General features: G+C 41.8%; 1 protein-coding gene across 5 annotated transcripts in view; it reads right to left on the bottom strand.

The window, feature by feature from the left end:
• The window catches only part of LOC134218493 (kazrin), a 410,880-nt gene that overhangs the window by 19,651 nt on the left and 369,967 nt on the right, over positions 1 to 21,262 (bottom strand). For 3 of the 5 annotated variants that reach the window (XM_062697575.1, XM_062697573.1, XM_062697574.1), the window contains one exon: positions 5,819 to 5,842. The exons of the other annotated variants lie outside the window; for them this stretch is intronic. In XM_062697575.1, coding sequence (XP_062553559.1) covers positions 5,819 to 5,842 — 24 coding nt within the window. The remainder of the gene's footprint in view (positions 1 to 5,818; positions 5,843 to 21,262) is intronic. 5 annotated transcript variants of the gene reach the window in all.

Raw genomic sequence — 21,262 nt, forward strand, 5'->3', positions numbered from 1 at the left:
AGGTTTTAATTGTTAGATATTGGAACTCTTGTTCAGAAACGTTAATTTTAAGATCGTTCATAAACTTCTGTTTCAATTTATATTCCTTCCGTCCTATCTTTAATGTGTTCTTAGCAATGTTTAAGTTGGCGTTAAGGTCTCGCAATGACTCGTAGCCAATGAGCCCGTCGAAAACTCGTGAAATTTTAGAACATAGAACTTTAGTTTTCTTATTTATCTGAAATGGATCAAATGAAACCGCATGTGTGATTTCGTGTGACCCTTGAATGTTCGAGACCTTTACTCCTTTTACAACGTCACAGTATTCTAGATTAACTCGATCGGCTGAAATGTAATTCTTATTCGCGCCGGTGTCGATTAGGAATTTCAATTCGCCCTTGCTAGTTATGAATGATATGTAAGGAAGAAAGTTATTATTCATTCGTTTGGATCTAGGCTTCGAGCCCCGAGAAAATTTAACTCCTCTCCGAGAAAGAATTCATCATCATCAGAATCCAACACCGAGTCATCGACCGGTTGGGTATCAGATTCTTGTTCATCCAGCTCGTGTTCCTTTGCATCGTTACGTTTTCCGTTTATGTGTGCATTCAATTGCATTTTAGACCTGGCTGTTCTCATAGAGACGTCACCGTCGGTCGGTTGTTTGGCTGAATGGTTTTTGAAATAGCCGGAGCCGGACTGATTCTGGCTCTGATTACTGTTGGTGTTATTGTGATTGGGTTTAGAACTATGGGATTGAGAATTATAGTTAGAGGTTCGCTTTGAAAAATTTTGTGGTTGCACACTTGGTTTCTGCTCTAATTTTTGCCTATAGGCCGCATTAGAATATTGCATAGTTATGTGGTAAGCTTCTTCTAATGATTCAGGCCTATAGCTTCGGACGTGCATAGACAATTTTCCCTAGACCATCGATAAATCGTGTTAAGGTCATAAGACCGATCAATTTATTTATGGCTTTAGTACTGGATTTATAATCGTCCATTACTGCGGCGGTTGATTTTATCGCCGTATCAATGCCCTTAGTTAAGTTATAGTACTCCGTGATGGTTTTGTTCCCTGGCTTATATAAAAAGAGATTGGAAGTGCGAGGCTAGGTCCCTTCTGTCCCCGTACGCGTTAAGTAACACTTCTTTAATTTCATCCCAGGTGCTCGGGTTTCCGGCTGCAATTAGAATTTCTTTTGCATTGCCAGTAATTTTACTTTTGACCGCACGTATAATTTGATTATATGTGGGTGTATGTTTGTGCTTATCGAAAAGACTCAACGTATCTTCGACGTCCTCGATCCAAGCTTGTGTCTCTTTTTTGTTGCCACTGAAAGGGCTTAAAATTTTATTGGATCGGGGGTATTGTAAGCTAAAATGGATCTTCCGCCCTATTTTGCAATCTAGCTAAGATGTCAAATAGCGATTCCTGGTTTTCTGTTAATTTTTGCACATGAGCAATAAGCTCTTCCTTCGTTAATTCGTTGGCCATTTCTACGTTTCTATTCGCGTTGAATAGCACGGATCGTTTTGTTTTCGCGTTTGCGCTAATTTTGGTTGTGAGTACTGAATATTATTTGAGCTCGATATTCACTCGCAGTTCAAATAGAATTCGAATACAGTTTATGATCAATTGGATCAATAATTACAGAACACTAATACAGAAATTATTTGGGTTCAATATTCGCTCTCCCCTCAAACGAAATTCCGTTAATGCACTTTTCTAATAATCGTTGGATTAAAAATTATTTGGGTTCGTTATTCGCACTCCCCACAAATTGAATTTTCACTAATACACGTTTCGATACACTTATCGCTTTGTAATGGTAATGAAGTTGGTACTTACAAGATGATTTTCATCAGGGAGTCCGAGTGAAGTTGAGATACGGGTTCCAAATGGCGGGAACAATCCTCCGGTAGCCTCAAATCCTGGATATCCGCTCCACGACAGCTGAATGCTGGACTACTGGTGCCCTCGATTGCGCGTAGAATTGCTCCTCTTTTAAAACTCGTTGATTATGATAGCCGATATTCGCTCTGCACTAACACTTCACACTAAGTTTTACCATTTGACTACACGACTGCGCCAGAAATGCTCTGAAGGATCAGAGTTCAATAAAAAAATAATTTTATTCCACTAATTATAAGTTACAATAAGTATCATTCACTTCTCACTCGAAACTGATTGAATTTTCCTACCGCTAAACCTTTTATTAACTAAATCTATCAACTCAGCAAAACGGTCCCGGTCAAAGTCTGCATCGATGTCGTCCGATCCGTTGTCGTTCGCTTGGCTTTGCGCACGTTGCCACCTCAGCTGGATAATTCCCTGGGTCATCACTTTTACGTTGCATCGATCGATGGGCCGGTCGATGGCTCGTTCTGATGGGATGGCACGTGGGCAACTCTGATCCTAACGTATATATATATATATATATATATATATATATATATATATATTATATATCTTGTGTAGCAAGTACGAAGGATACATTATACCTAGGATGTCGACAATGTTTGACACCCGAAAACATCCTAGACAGGAACGAGAATCGAACTCGTCATCTCCGGATTGGCAATCCTATGCCTTTGGTCGTAAGGCTAACTGGAGACTAAACATTTTGAAGTGCACTCCCCAAAATGTTCGAAAAACTTATTTTGGAAATGAAATAGAATTTCTGGTGAAGATTCGGAAGAACTTGTCGAAGAAATTTATTAGAATGTAAAAAAAATATGAAAATATGAACATTTTTTTCCACCGAAAATTATATGTATTTCCCACGAGACTGTTTTGAATTTTCAGACAGAATTCACATAGAATTTTTTCGGCATTTACACTGGCGATATTTGTTTTTTTTCATGACCAATTTGTAGCAAAATTTACAAGCAAAATTTTCCAGAGAAAATTGTTCAAAACATTCTGAATGCTAGCACTTTATCAGGATTGTATGAAGTAAGGTCAAAGTTTTACAGGAAATTTTTTACTGGATTTTTCCTGAATATCCACAAGACATTCTTTTGAAGATTTTCTTGAATTATTGTAAAAACATGAACAGTTTTCAAAATTGTAGCTGTAGTCCGCTGATGCAAAAGTGTCGGCGGCGTGATGACAAAAACCATCTGCGGCGGAATTTTAAAAATATTTTTTCATTTTTCTTTCCCAAGTTTTTGGTGAAAATTGAGACTGAAACGCAACCTGCTTTTTCGTTTATTTTTTTTTATGGAAAAGAATCTAAAGCTAAGTTGGCCAAATAACTTAGATATGCATCGGCGTTGCGACCGACGCTGCGTTACCGGGTTTTCTCGATGCTTAATGCTAAATTCTTTTTAACACTGAGTTAAAAAGACGCTACGTGGGCATCGGCCCTAAGATGCGCTTTGCGTTTAATGATTAAATCATTAAATTTTGATGATTTGTATTTTTTACACCGCTATTGTTATTTACCAAAAATTTTCGTGTTAAAAAAAACCACGTGGTTCGAGAGCAACACCCCCCCTCCCCCCATGTGGCTTATCGTGGTCATTTTCCAAACCCCCCCTCCCCCCCTATATGACCACGTGGTTTCTGGACGGCCCCTTAGTATTTTATCAATCCCATAATAAAAAAGCTACAAATCCTTATGCGCTTGTCATTAAAAAAACCAACATAGGTCCATTCAAGCAGGTGTGAATTACATTTCAATATTTTCCATACAATTTGGAAGCAACTGATGCAGGCTCGCTGCGCTTGTGTCCAGTTGGTAAGGGCATATCGTCCTGCCTACACTGGGGCGTTTTGGCCAGTGAAACATGCGCATTAGACCGTCTTACCCTATGCCTCTCTTTAATCTTCTACCATTATAAATTGGGATGGAAATATGAGAACCCTGAATGAAACTATTTGCTTTTCAATCCTTTTTATAGTCTTTTTTTATATCTCTTATAGTTGTTATGGATATGTGTAAGGACATAAACGATAACATTCTGACGAACGAGCATGAGGTGATCCCAAGGTGGCGGCAGCACTACGAAGAGCACCTGAATGGTGATGTGGCAGACAACGGTGGCGGTATGGTAATGAACCTGTGAGCACGCGCGCAGAACATACGACTTCCGGCTCCAAATCTCCAGGAAATCCAGGAGAATCCAGGCCGGTTGAAAAACAATAAAGCTGTTTAAATACGGTGGTGAGGCACTGGCTAGAGCGCTGCACTGGGTTATTACCAAGGCTTGGAGGATGAGGTTCTGCCGCAGGAGTAGATGGAAGGTGTCATGTGTCCCATCTACAGAAAGGGCGATAAGCTGGATTGTAGCAACTACCGCGCAATAAAATTACTGAACAAGGTACTCTCCCAAATTTTATGCCGCCGAAAAACACTAATTGCAAGAGAGTTCGTGCGGCAGTACCAGGCGGGATTTATGGGTGAACGGTCTACCACAGATCTGGTGTTCGCCGTACATCAGGTATTGCAGAAATGCCGCAAATACAACGTGCCCACACATCAATCTATTTAACGACTTCAAAGCCGCATATGATATAATCGATCGGGACCAGCTATGGCAGCTAATGTACAAAAACGGATTTCCGGATAATCTGATACGGTTGATCAAGGCGATGATGGATCGGGTGATGTGCGTAGTTCGAATTCCAGGGGCATTCTTGAGTCCCTTCGAAACGCGCAGAAGGTTACGGCAAGGTGATGGTCTTTCGTGTCTGCTATTCAACATCGCTTTAGAGGGAGTAATACGAAGGGCAGGGATTGACACGAGTGGTATGATTTTCACGAAGTCCGTCCAGTTATTTGGTTCCGCCGACGACATTGATATTACGTAATTTTGAGAGGATGGAGAAAGCCTACATCAGACTGAAAAGTAAAGCTGATTGGACTACTCATTGACATGTGGAAAACGAAATACATGATAGGAAGATGCTCAAGAGAAAACAACGTAAGCCACCCACCACGAGTTTGTATTGGTGGTGACGAAATTGAGGTGTTTGAAGAATTCCTGTACTTGGGCGACCTCCGATAACGATACCAGCAGAAAAAAATGGTGACACATCATGGCATCGTACGTACTCCGCAAAACGCTCCGATCGAATAGATTTTGCCGCCGTACCAAACTGACTATTTACAACACGCTTATTAGACCAGTAGTTCTCTACGGACACGAGACATGGACGGTGCTCGCGGAGGACCAACGCGCACTGGGAGTTTTTGAACAGAAACTCCTGCGTACCATCTATGGTAGGGTGCAGATGGCAGACGGTACGTGGAGGAGGGGAATGAACCATGAGTTGCATTAGCTGTTGGGAGAACCATCCATCATTCACACCGCGAAAATCGAAAGACTGCGGTGGGCCGGGCACGTAGCCAGAATGTCGGACAGTGATCTGGTGAAAATGGTTCTCGGCAACGATCCGACGGGAACAAGAAGGCGGGGTGTACAGCGAGCAAGGTGGATCGATTTGCGGACCCTCCGCAGACTGCGTGGTTAGCGACGTGCAGCCATGGACCGAGCCGAATGGAGAAGACTTTTATGCACTGCACAGGCCACGGCACTCCGGCCTTAGTCTGATAATAAATAAATGAATAGTTGTTATGGACATGAGAATCCTATAAAATTATTTCATAGTCATTTAATAGTATATAGTCAAATATGAGTTTATTCTTCCATCATTATAAACAAGCAGCCCAACTGACACCGTATGTGTAATCCGTTTTTGTTGCTAGTTTTGACATGATTGGGCATTTTTGTGATTTGCATACAGTTAGGAAGGATTAAGTAGGTATTATTTTCTTGGTGCAAGTTTTAGTATACTTTGGAAGAGCAAAATAATAAGATGGGTACACTACCTGTGATCCTTTCCATGCGGAGAACTGCGTCGAACGGGACGGATGATGTGAGAAAGTGAAAGATTTTCCAGAAACAAAAACGGGAAGAGATAGGAAATGCTAATTAGTACGGGCAACGTTATGGAGCTACATAGATTACCGGTGTGGTGGGATGCGCGATGGTCGGTCGGCGGAAATTCTTCATGCAAAATGCAAATTTACACTGGTTCGTGTGCCGGTCGGAAGGTACGGGAGAGGTGAACTACGGTGCCTGCAACCAATAGCGACAGTATGCAGTTGATGAGGCGTGCTCGGTTTAAATTATGCGAATATTTTCCTTCTCCCATGAAGTATTTGCATTTAATTTGAAAGAGAGCAGGATATCTATGCATAGCTATGGTGGAATAGGGAATTGGAATGATAGAAGTTGCACGCATTTGGCTCCAACTTCAGTGCAGGTGCACTCGCACCGGTCTACTTGAAACGCAAATCAAATAAAAAACTATGCATTAAACAAAAAAGATTGAGCAAGAATGAATGCAAAATGACGTTTTTATTCACACTATGAAAAGGGTGCTGATATGAACCTAACAAGCATTGAGCAAGTATTATCGTAACCCTAGACTAAAACGCTAATAGTTGTGCCTTTCTAATCAGGGCAGTCATCCAACCAGCAAAGTTTTTCCGAAAGCGTTACAATTGATCGATATAAATGTCGTCGAATTGTCAAATTCAATATATTTTCTCTATCTTCTTATTTACTTTCCTGCTGTTCACATTTGCAAGTTTGATTTACAGTTCGATTTTCATGGTAAGAAATTTGTTATTTATTTATGTTCGATAAATTTTGATTCTATCAGATTTTAGTTCAATTAAATTTTTACTACATTTGATTGAGTGCTTTTCATGAAATATATACAAATTATTGTTTCCAGCAGAAAGATGTGATTTTGCCAAACGCTGTTTCTACTGCGAGATATTTCTTTATTAAATACAGTCATCAATTTACATTTATTTGGAATATGCATTTGTATTTGATTCGATTACTTTTCAATTTGTTTTATCTTCATACTGCAATAGTTGTTTCGCATATTCATATTTTTTTCTATTCTCGTCGTTCCGCTATACTGTAACTACTTATCAATTGTCTTACAATTTCGTTTCACATCTCACATTTGATTAGTTTTTTTTTCAAACCAAACCTCGATAATCTGAACCAAGTCGGAAACAATATCAGAAAGAAAGGGGCACCGGAAAATAACTGAATGGAAATCGAGTGATAACGCAGTAAAGTTTATTCAATTGAACGATTGAGCCCAAAAACGCTTTACAGCAGTGGGGCAGAGACAAAAAGATTGTTGTCGGGTTGGCACGTGGCTGTTCACGGGTTCTGATGGTAAGGCGGTTATTGGTTTGATCTTGTGCAGGGAATTGTATTCGAATCTTTGTGCGTTTTGGGCGGAATGCGAACATGAGATAAAATGACAATAATGAGGGTGTGAAAATTACACCATGGGGGAAAACTAAGACACAAAAGATGAGTGAGGGCACGTACGATTTGTTTGCATTTTTTTTTTCCGATCATTGAGTAGTTTAGGGTGAAGAAAGGGGAAGAACATCATTGGCGAAACTGGTTAAATAATATATCGAATTAGTTACATTATCCGAATGAAAATTTAATTTCTCCTATTAAAATGAGAACTGTTTTTAAAAACAATTTTTAGATATGAGTATCTATGTACAAATGAGATTCCCCGCTTCTTACTCCGGTGGACTTCAATAATATATAGAAATAAATGATATATTTATGATATCTTTGTTATTAGCAGTTTCAATGTGAACCAATGTTTTGAAGCCTAAGTTAGATGAATGTGATGTCGGTGCTTGCGGTGTACGTATGGAATTGTTTGGTTTACCGACACAGATTACTAAACTGTTAGCAAGTTATAATTAGTAGACAATTCATCTTGACCGAATGATAAAAAAAATTGCATCGAGGAACGGCTAATCTGGTATAGAAAACAAGCCCATCAGTCCTGTGTCACATAACAAAGTTTTACGTTAGAACAAGAAATTTGCATTTCCAATGAATACGTTTGTTTTCGTATAACAAATAACAAATAATCTGTGTATCTTGGTATGCAATTGACACAACAAAAATTGCAGTTGCGTTTATCACAGTTTCAGAAAATTGCATTACTAGACGCATAGGAAACCAATACCCCATCCATTTTCTAGTTGGTAAGTTGTCCCCCAACCAGCAAATGTTGAAAAAGTGGAAAGGGATTTTACCAACAACTTGCCTCCAAGGTACACATACACGAATTACCCATTTGTTACACCTCACCTAGAAACATCCGGGAATCTGTTGCGTTTTATTATTGGCTTCCCATTTTCGATGCGATGATGTGCTTGGTTTTCGATTAAACCCATCCCCAGCAGAAGCTTGCCATTATTATTATTGCTGTCTATTGGTTAAAGGATACCGCCTATACCTAGCTCGGAAGCAGTTCTGTGTACATACATTCTTAGTTCTCAGAGGACTTCGTTCGTATAGAAAGTGGGTTGCCAAGGCAAAATTTAAGCACGTCGTTGGCAATCTCTGCTCCGTTCCGGTCTAGCGCTAACCGGCGTGTACGTACCTACAACTTATATGGGATTATGAAGCTCGTTACCATTTTATTGTGCACACGAGACAGACTCTAACTGGGATACGGTTTTTAAGAGAGCAACCGACCCTATGTTGCACAATGAGACCAAGCTGACGAAACAAGCGAAAACTTCGATGAAAATGTATCATTCGAACACACACTAGGGAGTTGAAAGAATCGTGTTAAATCCTTAAAGAAATTTAGACAAATATTTTTTTTCCATATCCCATTGTGCGACGTTATCGTCGCAGTCTAATTCTAAAGTGCAGTGCACACGGTCGTCAAAGGGATAGCGTTATGATGTACGGCTGAATGAACGACTGAACGAGTGCTGCTGCTGCTGCTGTTGAGTCTTAAGCTTTGAACTACATGCACCTTGGCAAAACGTGCGGTGCAGTATAGAGAAGTGCAATATGAATAACGAAAACTAAGTCGTGGAAAAATCATAATAAGTTTGGTTGTGCTAACATGGGCATAAAATCGGGCACCATTATCCTGAAGCGTCGCTCTGGTCGGTGTTTGCACGAATGGCAGAGGTACAACATGCTGGAGAAAAATGAAAGTGCTTCCATTGGCAAGGATCGTTGCATATGTGCACAGGCGTGCAAAGAGAGCCTTGAAACTAAATTTGAGGACTAATAAATTTTAACGTACCATAGTAGGCTAAGTTTATTCCCGCACAAGATATCCTAGGATCCTAGCACAAGATCAGATGACTTTTGTGTTAACATAACCAGAACCATGAAAAATATAATGCAATGTGGATGTTTTAGGTAAATGAGAGAAAATTACAGCTTTTCGGTACAATACTATGCACGTAAAACGCATAGTTATTAGTCATTAACCTGTATACTTTTTTTTGTTTGAATATTATAAAAAATGGTTCGACGTAAGCTGCTGACTGTTTTTCCGAATAAAACTATCAAATGTGATAGCCAGTTATCTCCAACCAGCATATTTTGAACCAACATCATTTTTTTCGCGAACAACCGCAAGCCAATGGGAGCTTTTCTGCCAAAATTTGCAAATGCAGTTGGTCGTTGAATTCGCATTTATTACACGTTGCAATAATGAGCTTCCTCTGTTCGGAAGTCATGACCTGGCTGTGAACTTAGGTGAAGGAACAAAAAGGACTTCCATGCGAACCGGCAGAACGTTCGGGGCTGTCGTTGCCGTGCAGGTGATTTCCATCTAACAAAACGGAAAGCTGGCATACTAGACTGGTTTAAGTTCGAAACGGAAATTATTTTAAAAGCAACAATGATTGAATTTCGTAAAATTGTATTTATGTTGCATTATATTTACAAACTGATGCTAATATTTATACTATTTTGAAACCAATAGTTTTTTTTGAAACCAATAGCAACCGATTCCAAGGGGCAGCCTCTACTGAAAAGCTATAAAAAAGCAATGGGTAATGTTTTTAACATAACCGCGAGTAGACGTAGGACTTGTATAAACGTAACGTATTTACATTTAACTTTTAACTTTTGGATCTATGGAGTTTGATTATAGGTATTGATATTAGAAACGACGACTTCCATGCTGTGTAGAATTATTAATTTCTTTATTCAAAACTTCTGGAAATACATAATTAATACATAGAGTAGAGTGGGGCAAGAGTACGCACTTAGTTTTCAATCGATCATGTGGCCCTTATGAAGCAAGCTTCTGCATATCAAATCAGTGTCGATGATTCATATACTCTTACTTTATGCTGCCCAGTGGAAAAAATATTGAAATTATTGAGATTCGTTTTAGTAGAACTCTTATTACAAGACAAGTGAAAAACGCACTCTTACCCCACCGGTGGGGAAAAGTGCGCATCGGGCGGGGTAAGAGTACGCATTTATCCAATCATGTGCTTTAAGTATATATTAACACAAATAAGAGTCAATAACATTCAATTGATGTTTAATGAGCATATATTAGGGAATGTTTAAAGATAACGTAACTCTTAAAGGAAAGGGGGTCCTAAAAATGTGCACTTTCATACGAAAAACCATTGTTTTTTATATATACAAAAAACTATAGAGGTAAAAATATATATCAGGTTTCGCGTGGCGTATACAAAGGCATTTTCCATAAAGAAAGTCCACCAATCACGTAACGTCAAATTTGGCTATTTCATCACCCCTCCCCCATATCTTACACTATTTGTATGAATCCTCTAAAAAATATGTGGATCGTCACACATCTCGCAAATCTTCCTAGCTAAACGTAGCGTTATTTATAAATATTTCTTTTGATTATATGAAATTATCATTTAGATGAAATTGCGTTTTCGTACTATGTTTAGGTGTACAACAAGTCCTAATACAATTTCATTATTTCGCTTCAGTGCTTTGTTCGCTAAGTGCTTTTTAACACCGAATTTCTTCAACTTATCCTAAAAACTTGTGATAATTTCGAATTCTGTCCCTTTTTCTTAGTTGTGGATCTTTACGCTTTGGAAGAAGTCTTATTTCGGCCGGAGATACGGGTTTGACATCATAACTTGAAGATTCATATGCGTACTCTTGCCCCACCGGTTCCTGCGTACTTTTACCCCACAGTCCCAAAAATTATTCAAGTAATGGTTTTGACTTCTTGGAAAACCAACCGGATTGGTGTTCTGTACCATAAAGTACTCTATACAATAGGTTATCGAAATGGTATAATGTTCACCTGATTGAACGTATATATGGTAATGAAATACTAGTTGCGGAAATCCAATTAATTTTAGCAAAATTACCAAAAAGTTAACTAATTCCATATCTCCCTTGTTGTTTATTCAAATCGTTAACAATTACACATGATAATAGTTGGCCAGAATACCTATCAAACTGATGTAGTGCTGCTAGTTTATCTATTTTTATTACTTCAAAAAATCGAAAACGTACTCTTACCCCACGCGCACTCTTGCCCCACTCTACTCGAATTAGAATTGATTTGTTTCTAACTTTTGAGCCCTTATTTACTCATTTTCATTTTTTTATTTACTTATTTTCTCTGGGAGTACCTCCTCTAGGAATTCTTCTAGGAGTTCCTCCTGAAATTCCTCCGGGAGTTCTTACGGGAGCTCTTCCGGCAGTTACTACGGGAATTCCTCCGGGAGATTCACCGATAGTTTATATGAGCATTCCTCCGGAAGTTTCTACGGCAGTTCCTCCGAGTGTTCCTCTAAGAAGGAACTCCTGGAGTAATTTCCGGAGGAGCTCCCGGAGGAATTTCTGGAGGAATTTCCGGAGAAATTATCAGAGGAATTTTCGGAGGAACTTCCGGTGGAACTTCTGGAGGAATTTCTAAAGAACTACAGAAAGAATTTCTAGAGTAACTCTCGTAAGAATTCCAGGAGGAACTCCTGGAAGAATTCTCAAAGGATCTCTCGGAGGGTCTCCCAGAGAAATTCTCCGATGAACTTCTGGAGGATTTTGTAGATAAATTCCCAAAAAAGCCAGAATGAATTCCCGGAGGAGCTACTGCTGGAACTTTCGGAGGAATTTTCAGAGAAGCAGCCGTTGGAATACCCGGAGTTGAATTTCTAGAGGAACTTCCGAAATCCCATTTCCCGTGAAATTCCTGCCATATATCCTCCAGGAATTCCCTGTGAAGTTCTTGGAGGGATTCCCGAAAGAACTCTTGGAAAAACTCCTGGAGGAGCTCCAGGAGGAACTCCCACAAGCACTTCCGGAAGAATTCTTACAAGGAAGTCCTGAACTAATTCTTGGAGAAGCTTATGAAGGAATTTCTGGATAAATATTTGAATGAATTCCTGGAAAAATACCAGGAAGAATTAATACAGAACGAAATGCTGAAGAAATTACCGGATGAATTCCCGGAAGTTAGTTCTGAACAAATTCCTGGAAGAACTCTTGGAAGATCAACCGAATTTGAGGAGATCTTGGAAGATATTTTTTACTTATGGATCCTGTACACCCCCGGTGGTGCAAAGGGCCGACTTGAAAGATCTCCATCCTGAGCGTTGCCCTGCTATCGCTTTAACCTGTTGCCAGGTTAGATTTCGGTCGACTTCTTTTATTTCTTTATTGAGGCTTCGCCGCCATGAGCCTCTGGGTCTGCCTCTGCTGCGATGTCCCGCTGGGTTGCAGTCTAATGCCTGTTTACAGATATCGTTTCCGCCCCTACGTAATGCGTGGCCGACCCAGTTAAACTTCCGATCCCGGATTTCAGTTGCTATCGACCTCTGGTGACAACGACGATGGAACTCGTGGTTTGAGGTCCAGTTGTGAGGCCAATAGGACCGAATTATGTACTGCAGGCATCTGTTGATATACACCTGCAGACGTTGAGTGTTCTCCACTGATACTCACCATGTTTCACTAGCGTATAGCAGCACAGATTTCACGTTAGAGTTGAAAATTCGTATTTTGGTGCGTTCACTTATCTGCCTGTTTTTCCAGATATTTCTTAAACTCGCAAAGGCAGCCCTTGCTTTCTTGATCCGTGCGCCTATGTCGATCTTGGTACCGCCGTCTGACGCCATTTGGCTACCAAGATATTGGAAGCTTTCATCATTCTCCACTGGTTGCCCGGCTACTGTGAAACTGGAAGGAGTCACCGTGTTTACATCCAACGATTTGGTTTTGTTGACGTTGATGACTAAACCTGCCGAAGAGGAGCGCTCGGCAAGGTCGTTGAGCTTACTCTGCATATCAGAGCGCCGTTGCGCGAGGAGTGCAACATCATCCGCCAATTCGAAGTCATTTAGGTGCTCCAGGGTTATAGGCTGCCATAACAGCCCGCGGTTTGGTTCACGGTCAATCGCATCTACCAGAATCTCGTCGATTACGATGAGGAACAGTAACGGTGATAGAATACATCCTTGCCTCACACCAGCTACGACTCGGATAGGGTCGGACAAGACCCCATTGTGCAGCACTCTACACGAGAAGGCCTCGTACTGTGCTTCGATGAGGCCGATGATTTTCTCAGGAACTCCCTTGCGTCTCAGGGCGCCCCAAATATTCTCGTGATTGAGACGGTCGAAAGCTTTTTCGTAGGCAATGAATACCAAGTAAAGGGACTCTTGGAATTCGTTGACCTGCTACAGAATGATGCGGAGCGTGACAATATGGTCCACACAGGATCTTCCGGCACGGAATCCGGCTTGCTGCCGCCGGAGAGTCGCATCGATCTTCTCCTGAATCCAGGCTAGGATAATTTTGCACAGAACTTTGAGAACGGTACACAGCAACATAATGCCTCGCCAGTTATCGCATACAGTCAGGTCACCCCTTTTGGGCACCTTCTCGACCGGGAAAGTTGCGGTGTCCCAAATATTACGAAATAAACGATGCAGTAGTTGAGCGGATGTCATGGGGTCAGCTTTGAGCATCTCGGCTGATATGCGGTCGACCCCTGGGGCTTTATTCGATTTCATGCTTTGGATGGCTGTTTGAATCTCTAGCAGTGATGGAGCTTCGGTATTGACGCGTGTTATACGTCGGATCCTAGGCAGATCATGCCAAGGTGGTGATGGCCTGGCTGGCACTTGAAAAAGTTGTTCGAAGTGCTCGAACCAGCGTTTCAGCTGGTCAGTTGGGTCGGTCAATAACTGATCATTCGCGTCTTTCACAGGCATCGTTGCATTCATCTTCGCCCCGCTTAAGCGTCGTGAGATATCGTAGAGGAGGCGAATGTCCCCGGTTGCGGCGGCTCTCTCTCCTTCGTCGGCCAGAGAGTCTGCCCACGCTCGCTTGTCCCGTCGACATGAGCGTTTTACTTCCTTCTCAAGAGCCGCGTATCGTTGACGGGCTAAGACCTTGGCTCCTCTGGTTTTCGATCGCTCTATCCCGGCTTTGGCTTCTCTTCTTTCCTCTATCTTTCTCCAGGTCTCATCGGTGATCCATTGTTTTCTCTGGGTGCGTAGTTCGCCCAGATTGTTCTCGCTGGTGGTGATGAAGGCATTCTTGAGGGGTCCATTGGTCTTCCACGCTGCCACCTTCCGGAATATCTGCGGCACGCGTCTCCAGTTCTTCAACGAAGGACCGTTTCACCGTGGCATCTTCCAGTCGGCGTTGTGTTGTATCGTCGTCCAACTCTCTCTTCCTGCCGACGAATCCGCGCAATGCGCAGGCTTATTTCGCCTTTAAGGAGGTAATAATCAGACGCGCTATCGGTACTACGTTTATTCTGTACATCAAGAAGGCTCCGTTTCCATTTTCGGCTGATGCAGATGTGGTCGATTTTATTTTCTGTGAAGCCGTCACGGAAAAACCACGTAACCTTGTGAACCGGCCGATGAGGGAAGAGCGATCCCCCGATCATCATGTCGTTATTACCACAACATTCTGCGAACAGCTCTCCGTTTTCGCTCATTTCTCCGAGACCATGGCGTCCCATAATGCGCTCATGGTTCGAGTTGTCGGATACGATCTTCGCATTGAAGTCACCCAAACAGATTTTGATATCACCCTTCGGAATTCTATCTACGACAGCATTGAGAGGACTGTAGAAGTTCTCTTTGTCTTGAAGATCGGCAGCATCGGTTGGCGCATAACATTGGATTATAGTAAGGTTTCGGACCCGTGTTCTAAATCTGGCAACGATTATCCTTTCACTTATAGGTTCCCACTTCTTAAGCGCAGAGTATGCCTGAGCGCTTAGTAGGAAGCCAACTCCGCGATGCCGGGGAGCGTGTTCACCTCGTAAACCAGAGTATAACAGAACTTGTCCCGACGGCGTTCTGTGTTCTCCAAAGTTTGGCCAACAGACTTCACTCAGTCCCAGGATCTCAAGCTTCATGCGGCGTGCCTCATTGGCAAGTTGTGCCAATTTACCCTGCTGGGCTAGGGTTAAAACGTTCCATGTTCCCATTCATGTCCATTGTTTCGCCCTAAGAGTCGTTGCCGTAAAATCAGTCCGTATTCTCTCATTATCGGATTCTCGAACAAATTGATGTTTCGGGAACAGTAGGTTGTTGGCCCAAGGTTCCCTATCCACCGGAATTGAACTACCATCTTAGGTATATCTTCCGTAGAATATCATTTCATACTCAGCCGTTGGATGCCAGTACTGACGCTATTGGAACCGCACCTCCTTGGTGAACAGACGCTCGGTCAGTCGGGTCAATTTGTTTAAAGTCCCACCCAACACCAGGACTAGGCTAGTGCGCTTTGAGCGGCACACGGTCGCTTTGATAGGGCCTGCTTGGGGACACATGCAGCTTTTTATAGGAGTTCAACAGAGCCCACTGTCGAACCCCACCACATCCTAGGCAGACCCCACAGGACGCACCCTCTCACTCTAGCTGATGTCAGAAGGACAACAGTGCCCAGGCTGCACTACCAGCTAAGTACGCAACCCTTAGCTGGCGGTCAATTGTCATCGTGAGCTATGTTAGGCGCCCCTTCCCGGATGTCAACCACACCATTTCGCAGCCCAAATTAATATCCGAATGATTAATTCTGGAGTAAATTTCTAGTGAAGTCCGGAAAGCATTCTAGGACAATTCCGCGGAAAAATTCCGGGAGAAATTCCTGAAGGAATTCCTGGAGAAGTACCTGAAGCAATTCCCGGTAAAATATCTGGAAGTATTTCCGAGGAAATACATGGACGAATTCCTGGAGAAATTTCAAAAGAAATTTTTAGATGAATTCTTGAAGGATATTCTGAAGAAATAGCGGAAAGAATTCCAGAATGAAATCCTAGAGGATTTTGCTATTAGCTTTATGGAGGTATTCCCGGAAAAACTCCTGAAAGTTATCCTGGAGGAATTAAAGGAAGAGTTCCTGGAGGAATGCCCGGAGAAGTTCCTAGAAGAATTTCCGAAGGAATTTCTTATAGATTTACAAGTGAAATTATGGAGTGAAATCGGAGGATTTCCGTCATAAATTTCTGAAGAAACTTCTAGCGGAATTTTGGGAGGAAATTCCGTTTGTATTCTTGAAGGAACTCTCGAATGTATTCCTGAAGGAAATGCCGGAGGTCCTCCGGATTGTGGCCGGAATGGATCCGAGTGGGCCAGGAACCCTAAAAATATCATTTTCATCATTGCTATGTAAAATCATGAAGTTTGAGTTGTCGCACGACATGTTCCGGGGACAACTGACCCAACGGAATCTGGAATAATTCTGGAACCGTACTGAGGATAGCCTCGACCTGTATAAATCGAAAATTGGGATCCATCCGGATGGAGGGTTAGGGACAAAAGGTTCGAAAGTCAAAAGGTCGAAAGGACAAAAGGTCGAAAGACAAAACGTCGGAAGACAAAAGTTCGAAGGGACAAATGGTCGAAAAGGACAAAAGGTCGAAAGGGACAAAAGGTCGAAAGGACAAAACGTCGAATGGGACAAAAGGTCGAAAGGGACAAAACGTCGAATGGGACAAAAGGCCGAAAAAAATAAAAGATCAATAAGATCAAAAGGCACAAAAGGTCGAAATAGACAAGAAACTGAAACGGGGAGATTCAATCCCGCACCAGAGTTGCCTTACACAAGGCAATTTGGCTCGATTTGGCTGTACACGTCTAGCTCATTGGCAACATTACACGTCTAGCTCAACGGCGATTTGATATGCAGATTAAGCTTGACGAACTGTCTTACATTCCTAATCGACAGGCTTAGTCATCAACGTTAACATAACCAAATCGTTGAATGAGAACACGATGACCGCTTCCAACTTTATAGTGGCCAGAAAATTAGTGAAAAATGAAAGCTTCTTGGAAGCCAAATGGCATCAGACGGCGGTTCAAGATCGACAAAGGCGCACAGATAAGGAGGGCAAGGGCTGCTTTGTAAGTTTAAGTAATGTGTGAAATCTGTGCTACTATATGCTAGTAAAACATGATGTGCATCGGGGACAGTCAGCGGCTGCAGGTATTCATCAACGGTGCTGGTAACCTAACAATAGGCTCTCAAACACCGAGCTCCATCGTCCTTGTTATCAGAGACCAGTAGCCTCCACAAGAAAATAAAAGAAGTCGAACGAAATTTAACCTGGCACATATTAAGGCGATAGCTGGGCATTGTCCAGGATGCAAATCTTCCAAGTCGGTGCTTTGTATTAATTGGGGTGCACATGACCAAAAGTAACTTAGTAAGTTAAATGTAATTTGAATTATCTGACCAAATTTCAAAAATTGAAATCAGGTCAATGCTTAGTTCTCACAGCAGCACACCGCAGAAATTTTCGAGACCTCGTCTATCCACACACTCTGCCTCGATCCAGCTCTAGTTAGCCCACATTGAGAGCGACCAGCAACATCAACTACGAGACTCTGCACGACCACATTCAAAATCATTTTTATTTGTTCTCAACAATACGTGGCCATTGCAAGTTACTCCCTACACATTGTCATCGCGGTCTTCCAGATCTAGCTCTAATACCTCACCGCGCATTTCATTGCATGGTCACCACGATCCGTTTCCAACTTTTGCTTTTCATTGTGCGGTCATACCAATCTACTTTCTAAATTTAATTATGCGGTCATCTCGAACCGCTTCCTACATTCCATTGCGTAGTCATCCTGATCCGCTTCCATCACTTCATTGCGCGGTTTTCCCGATCCGCTTCCTTAGCTTAGGTTGATAGAGGAGGTTCAACAAACCAATGATAACTAGCATCCAATCATAACTATTATAACCTCATTTCCTGAAAGTTTCATAAAGATGGCCAAATATTTGGCGGTCATTTTTGTGTGTTCAAATTATTTTGAATACAGGATTTATGTCACAAGATTTTGGTACCGATTGACTCTGAAGTCCTGCGATTTTTTCATTTATTTAGTTTACGTACACACAGACAGATATCACTGAATCAATAATTTGATAATTTGAATAATGCTGTCCAGCATGTTGTAACAACATCACACACTTCTAGCTTCACCTATCTTCTAGACACTGTTGGGAGCCGTCGAAGAAAACAAATTACAACCGCAAAATTCGAAAATTATAAGGGAATGTTTATTTGAGAGGCGAACACAAAATCACATCAACAGACACTGGGTTCACCGTAGAGTTGGGCGAGCTGGTGGTTCATCCTTCGCTGCCACACACTGTTCTCTTGCACACCGCGAAAGCTGGTCCTAAAACGCGTATCACGAATACGCACGAGTGCTTGCAAGTCGGGTGATGCGGGTGTGAATCTTTTTTGATCGCAGTTTCTTCTGGAGCCCGCAGTAGGTCCGATGAAGCACCTCCGTATTTCACGACTTACATTATTATCAGCTATTAGCAAGGAACTAAGGTAGACGAATTCCTCAACCATCTCTAAGGTACCCCCGTTTCTCGTAACAATGCCTCCCAAGCGGGTCCTGTCGCGCTTAGTTCCGTTCACTAGCATACACTTTGTCTTCGAAGTATTCATCACCATTTCGACTCTTGTTGTCTCACGTTTCAGGCGGGTGTACAGTTCTGCCACCTTTTCAAATGTTCGGCTGACAGTTATTTGTCCGCAAAACAAAAAAATGACTGGATCTGTTAAAAAATTGTACTCCTGCTGTTACAACTGGCATGACACTTTCTAGAACAATATTGGGCACGAAAGTCCATCACCTTGTCGTAGTCCCCAGCGGAATTCGACTGAACTGAAGTAATCCTCCGAAATCTTAACACAATTTTGCACACCATCCATCGTTGCTTTTATCAGTCTCGTTCGCTTCCCGAGAAAGCCGTTCTCGTCTATGATTTTGCATAGCTATATGCGGTATATACTATCGTACTTGAAATCGATAAGCTTATAAGTATTCCAACCAAGGAATGTAATTGTCGCTGAAAAATGCAAAAAACAAGCGACAAAAGAGAATAGCGATAACTGTTTGTCCCCATCTGCAGAGGATAAAGACATTGTTGCGTTCCATTTTATTTGCAACAAACATGGAGAGGTAATTGTTGTGAACTTTTCAAACTGCGATAACTTGTTTATTTCAGAAGTAAAACGCAAATCATGTCAACAGATGGTTAAGTTTATGTCTAATCTATGATAACTGATACTAATTTAACCAAAAACATCATCGGAAACCGACTACTTCTCAAAATGCGTGGCAGGCGATAATTGTCCTATTCTGTTGCAGTTTGGGACAAACGCTTATTGCGAGTTGAGTTTGTCCCAACATTTACAAGAGAGGATAATGTCGTTGTCATTGGCAATGTTGTTATTTTACATTCCTTGATTCCAACACATGGTAGCCTGTGACATGAGTGGTTTCACTTCTCAAAAAACTTCCAATTGCTATCAGGGCATAACAATTGCTTCGTGGTCTCGATCTATCTTTTGTGGCGCTTCTTACTCCGTGTGGCGGTATTCAACAAACAGTCTGTAACTTACATAAATCTCGTCCTACATAAATTGTTCCCATTTGTATATCATCTATCTGATGTGTAATTACCGCACGTACCTAGTGCAGTGGAGCTAATCAAATGGATTTTTCTTCTAGTTTTTATACAAACCTACAAATATGAACCAGTCTAATGGCACATCCGTCGCCGTCGCTTCCAACCATGAGCGCCACTGAAATGTTTTAGTTCTAAATTTACATAATACGAGCGGGAAAGTCAACAAATTCGACGTTGGCTTCTGATTTTCATCTTAAAAAGGAAAATTGGCTGCTGATGAGGGTACTTCTCTCGGTTGAAGAGTTTTGCGATTTGAGCTACTTAACGGCAGTTTCCATATAAAGAAGAAATCAACTCGATCACCGCATCTGTAGAAGAAGCAGAGCAGGGCAACAGTGCGGTCGGAGGTACAGATCAGAGCAAGTTGAATGGGTATGAAATGCGAATGCTTCAACCACTTTTCATTGGAGCAAACTGTTTTCACTTTGCACATTTCGGTGGACTTTGATCACACACACAGAGCTTTCGCAGCACTGAAAGGAGAAGAGACGGAGAACCCCAACAGCAAACGATTTGCATTTCAAACACAGAAAAGCTAATCTCATCGTGCTGAATGTGTCTGACTGCATCTGCGATAAATAGCCCACCTCCTGTTCCTCAGATTCGTTCAGAGCCATAAGCGTTTGGATTTGAACTTATTTGGAGAGCTTTATGTAGGTACGTATACCTCCATCTGTGGAAACCGCTGCTGGCTCGTGCGGTTATAAAGATATTACCAAGAACCGGTGAGGGCTGAACATTGCACAAGAAACTGATTTTTAATTCTCCAAAGAGACTGCAGCAGCTGCAAGGTGGGTTTACCAAGTGGTTGATACTGCTGTAATCTTTCGCCTCCTCCGGTCGCTTGAGTACGGCCAGATTTATACACATCACTGTGTAGGGAACTCCGGTTGGTGCTCATCGGTATGCAATCAAGTTGCATTCTTCGAAATTTTGTGTATGGTGATGGTTTGGAAGAGATAAATCCTGGTTCGGAGGCAAGTTTGAATGTTCTTCTAGAGAGGGGGTAATCCCCAGCAGATGAGTGCTTTGGGTGGAGTACATCAGCTCTAGTACGAGATAGTCTGCGGTTTGGTTCGGAGGTATTGCTTTCGGTTTAGAAATCAATGCAAAACGGAGCACTTTCTTTCGAGTGCTCAGTTTATCATACAAATGGTCAATGTACTGCTCGTTAGAATGGAATGTGAATGGATTTTCTTTTTTGCTAAGGTCACAAAATGCAGCTTCGAAGTCGAACACACTTACTCTAGAAGAATCTTGATTTTTATTGTTAAATGACGTGCTCAGCCAATTCAAGTCTGGCTTGCATTATATATCCACTAAAGGGATATTGTTAACCCGAAACTCAATTTTCATCGATAAGGAATAGCCCCGTTAAATAAGGCTGCTGCTAATGGTAAACTTGTTTTTAGGCAGGGGATTTGTTCAGAGTTTCCGGAAGCATTCCCTCTGAAATAAAATATATGCTCCTGGAATTC

Source organism: Armigeres subalbatus, chromosome 2, assembly GCF_024139115.2.
Source record: "Armigeres subalbatus isolate Guangzhou_Male chromosome 2, GZ_Asu_2, whole genome shotgun sequence".
NCBI classification, from domain to species: Eukaryota; Metazoa; Arthropoda; class Insecta; order Diptera; family Culicidae; genus Armigeres; species Armigeres subalbatus.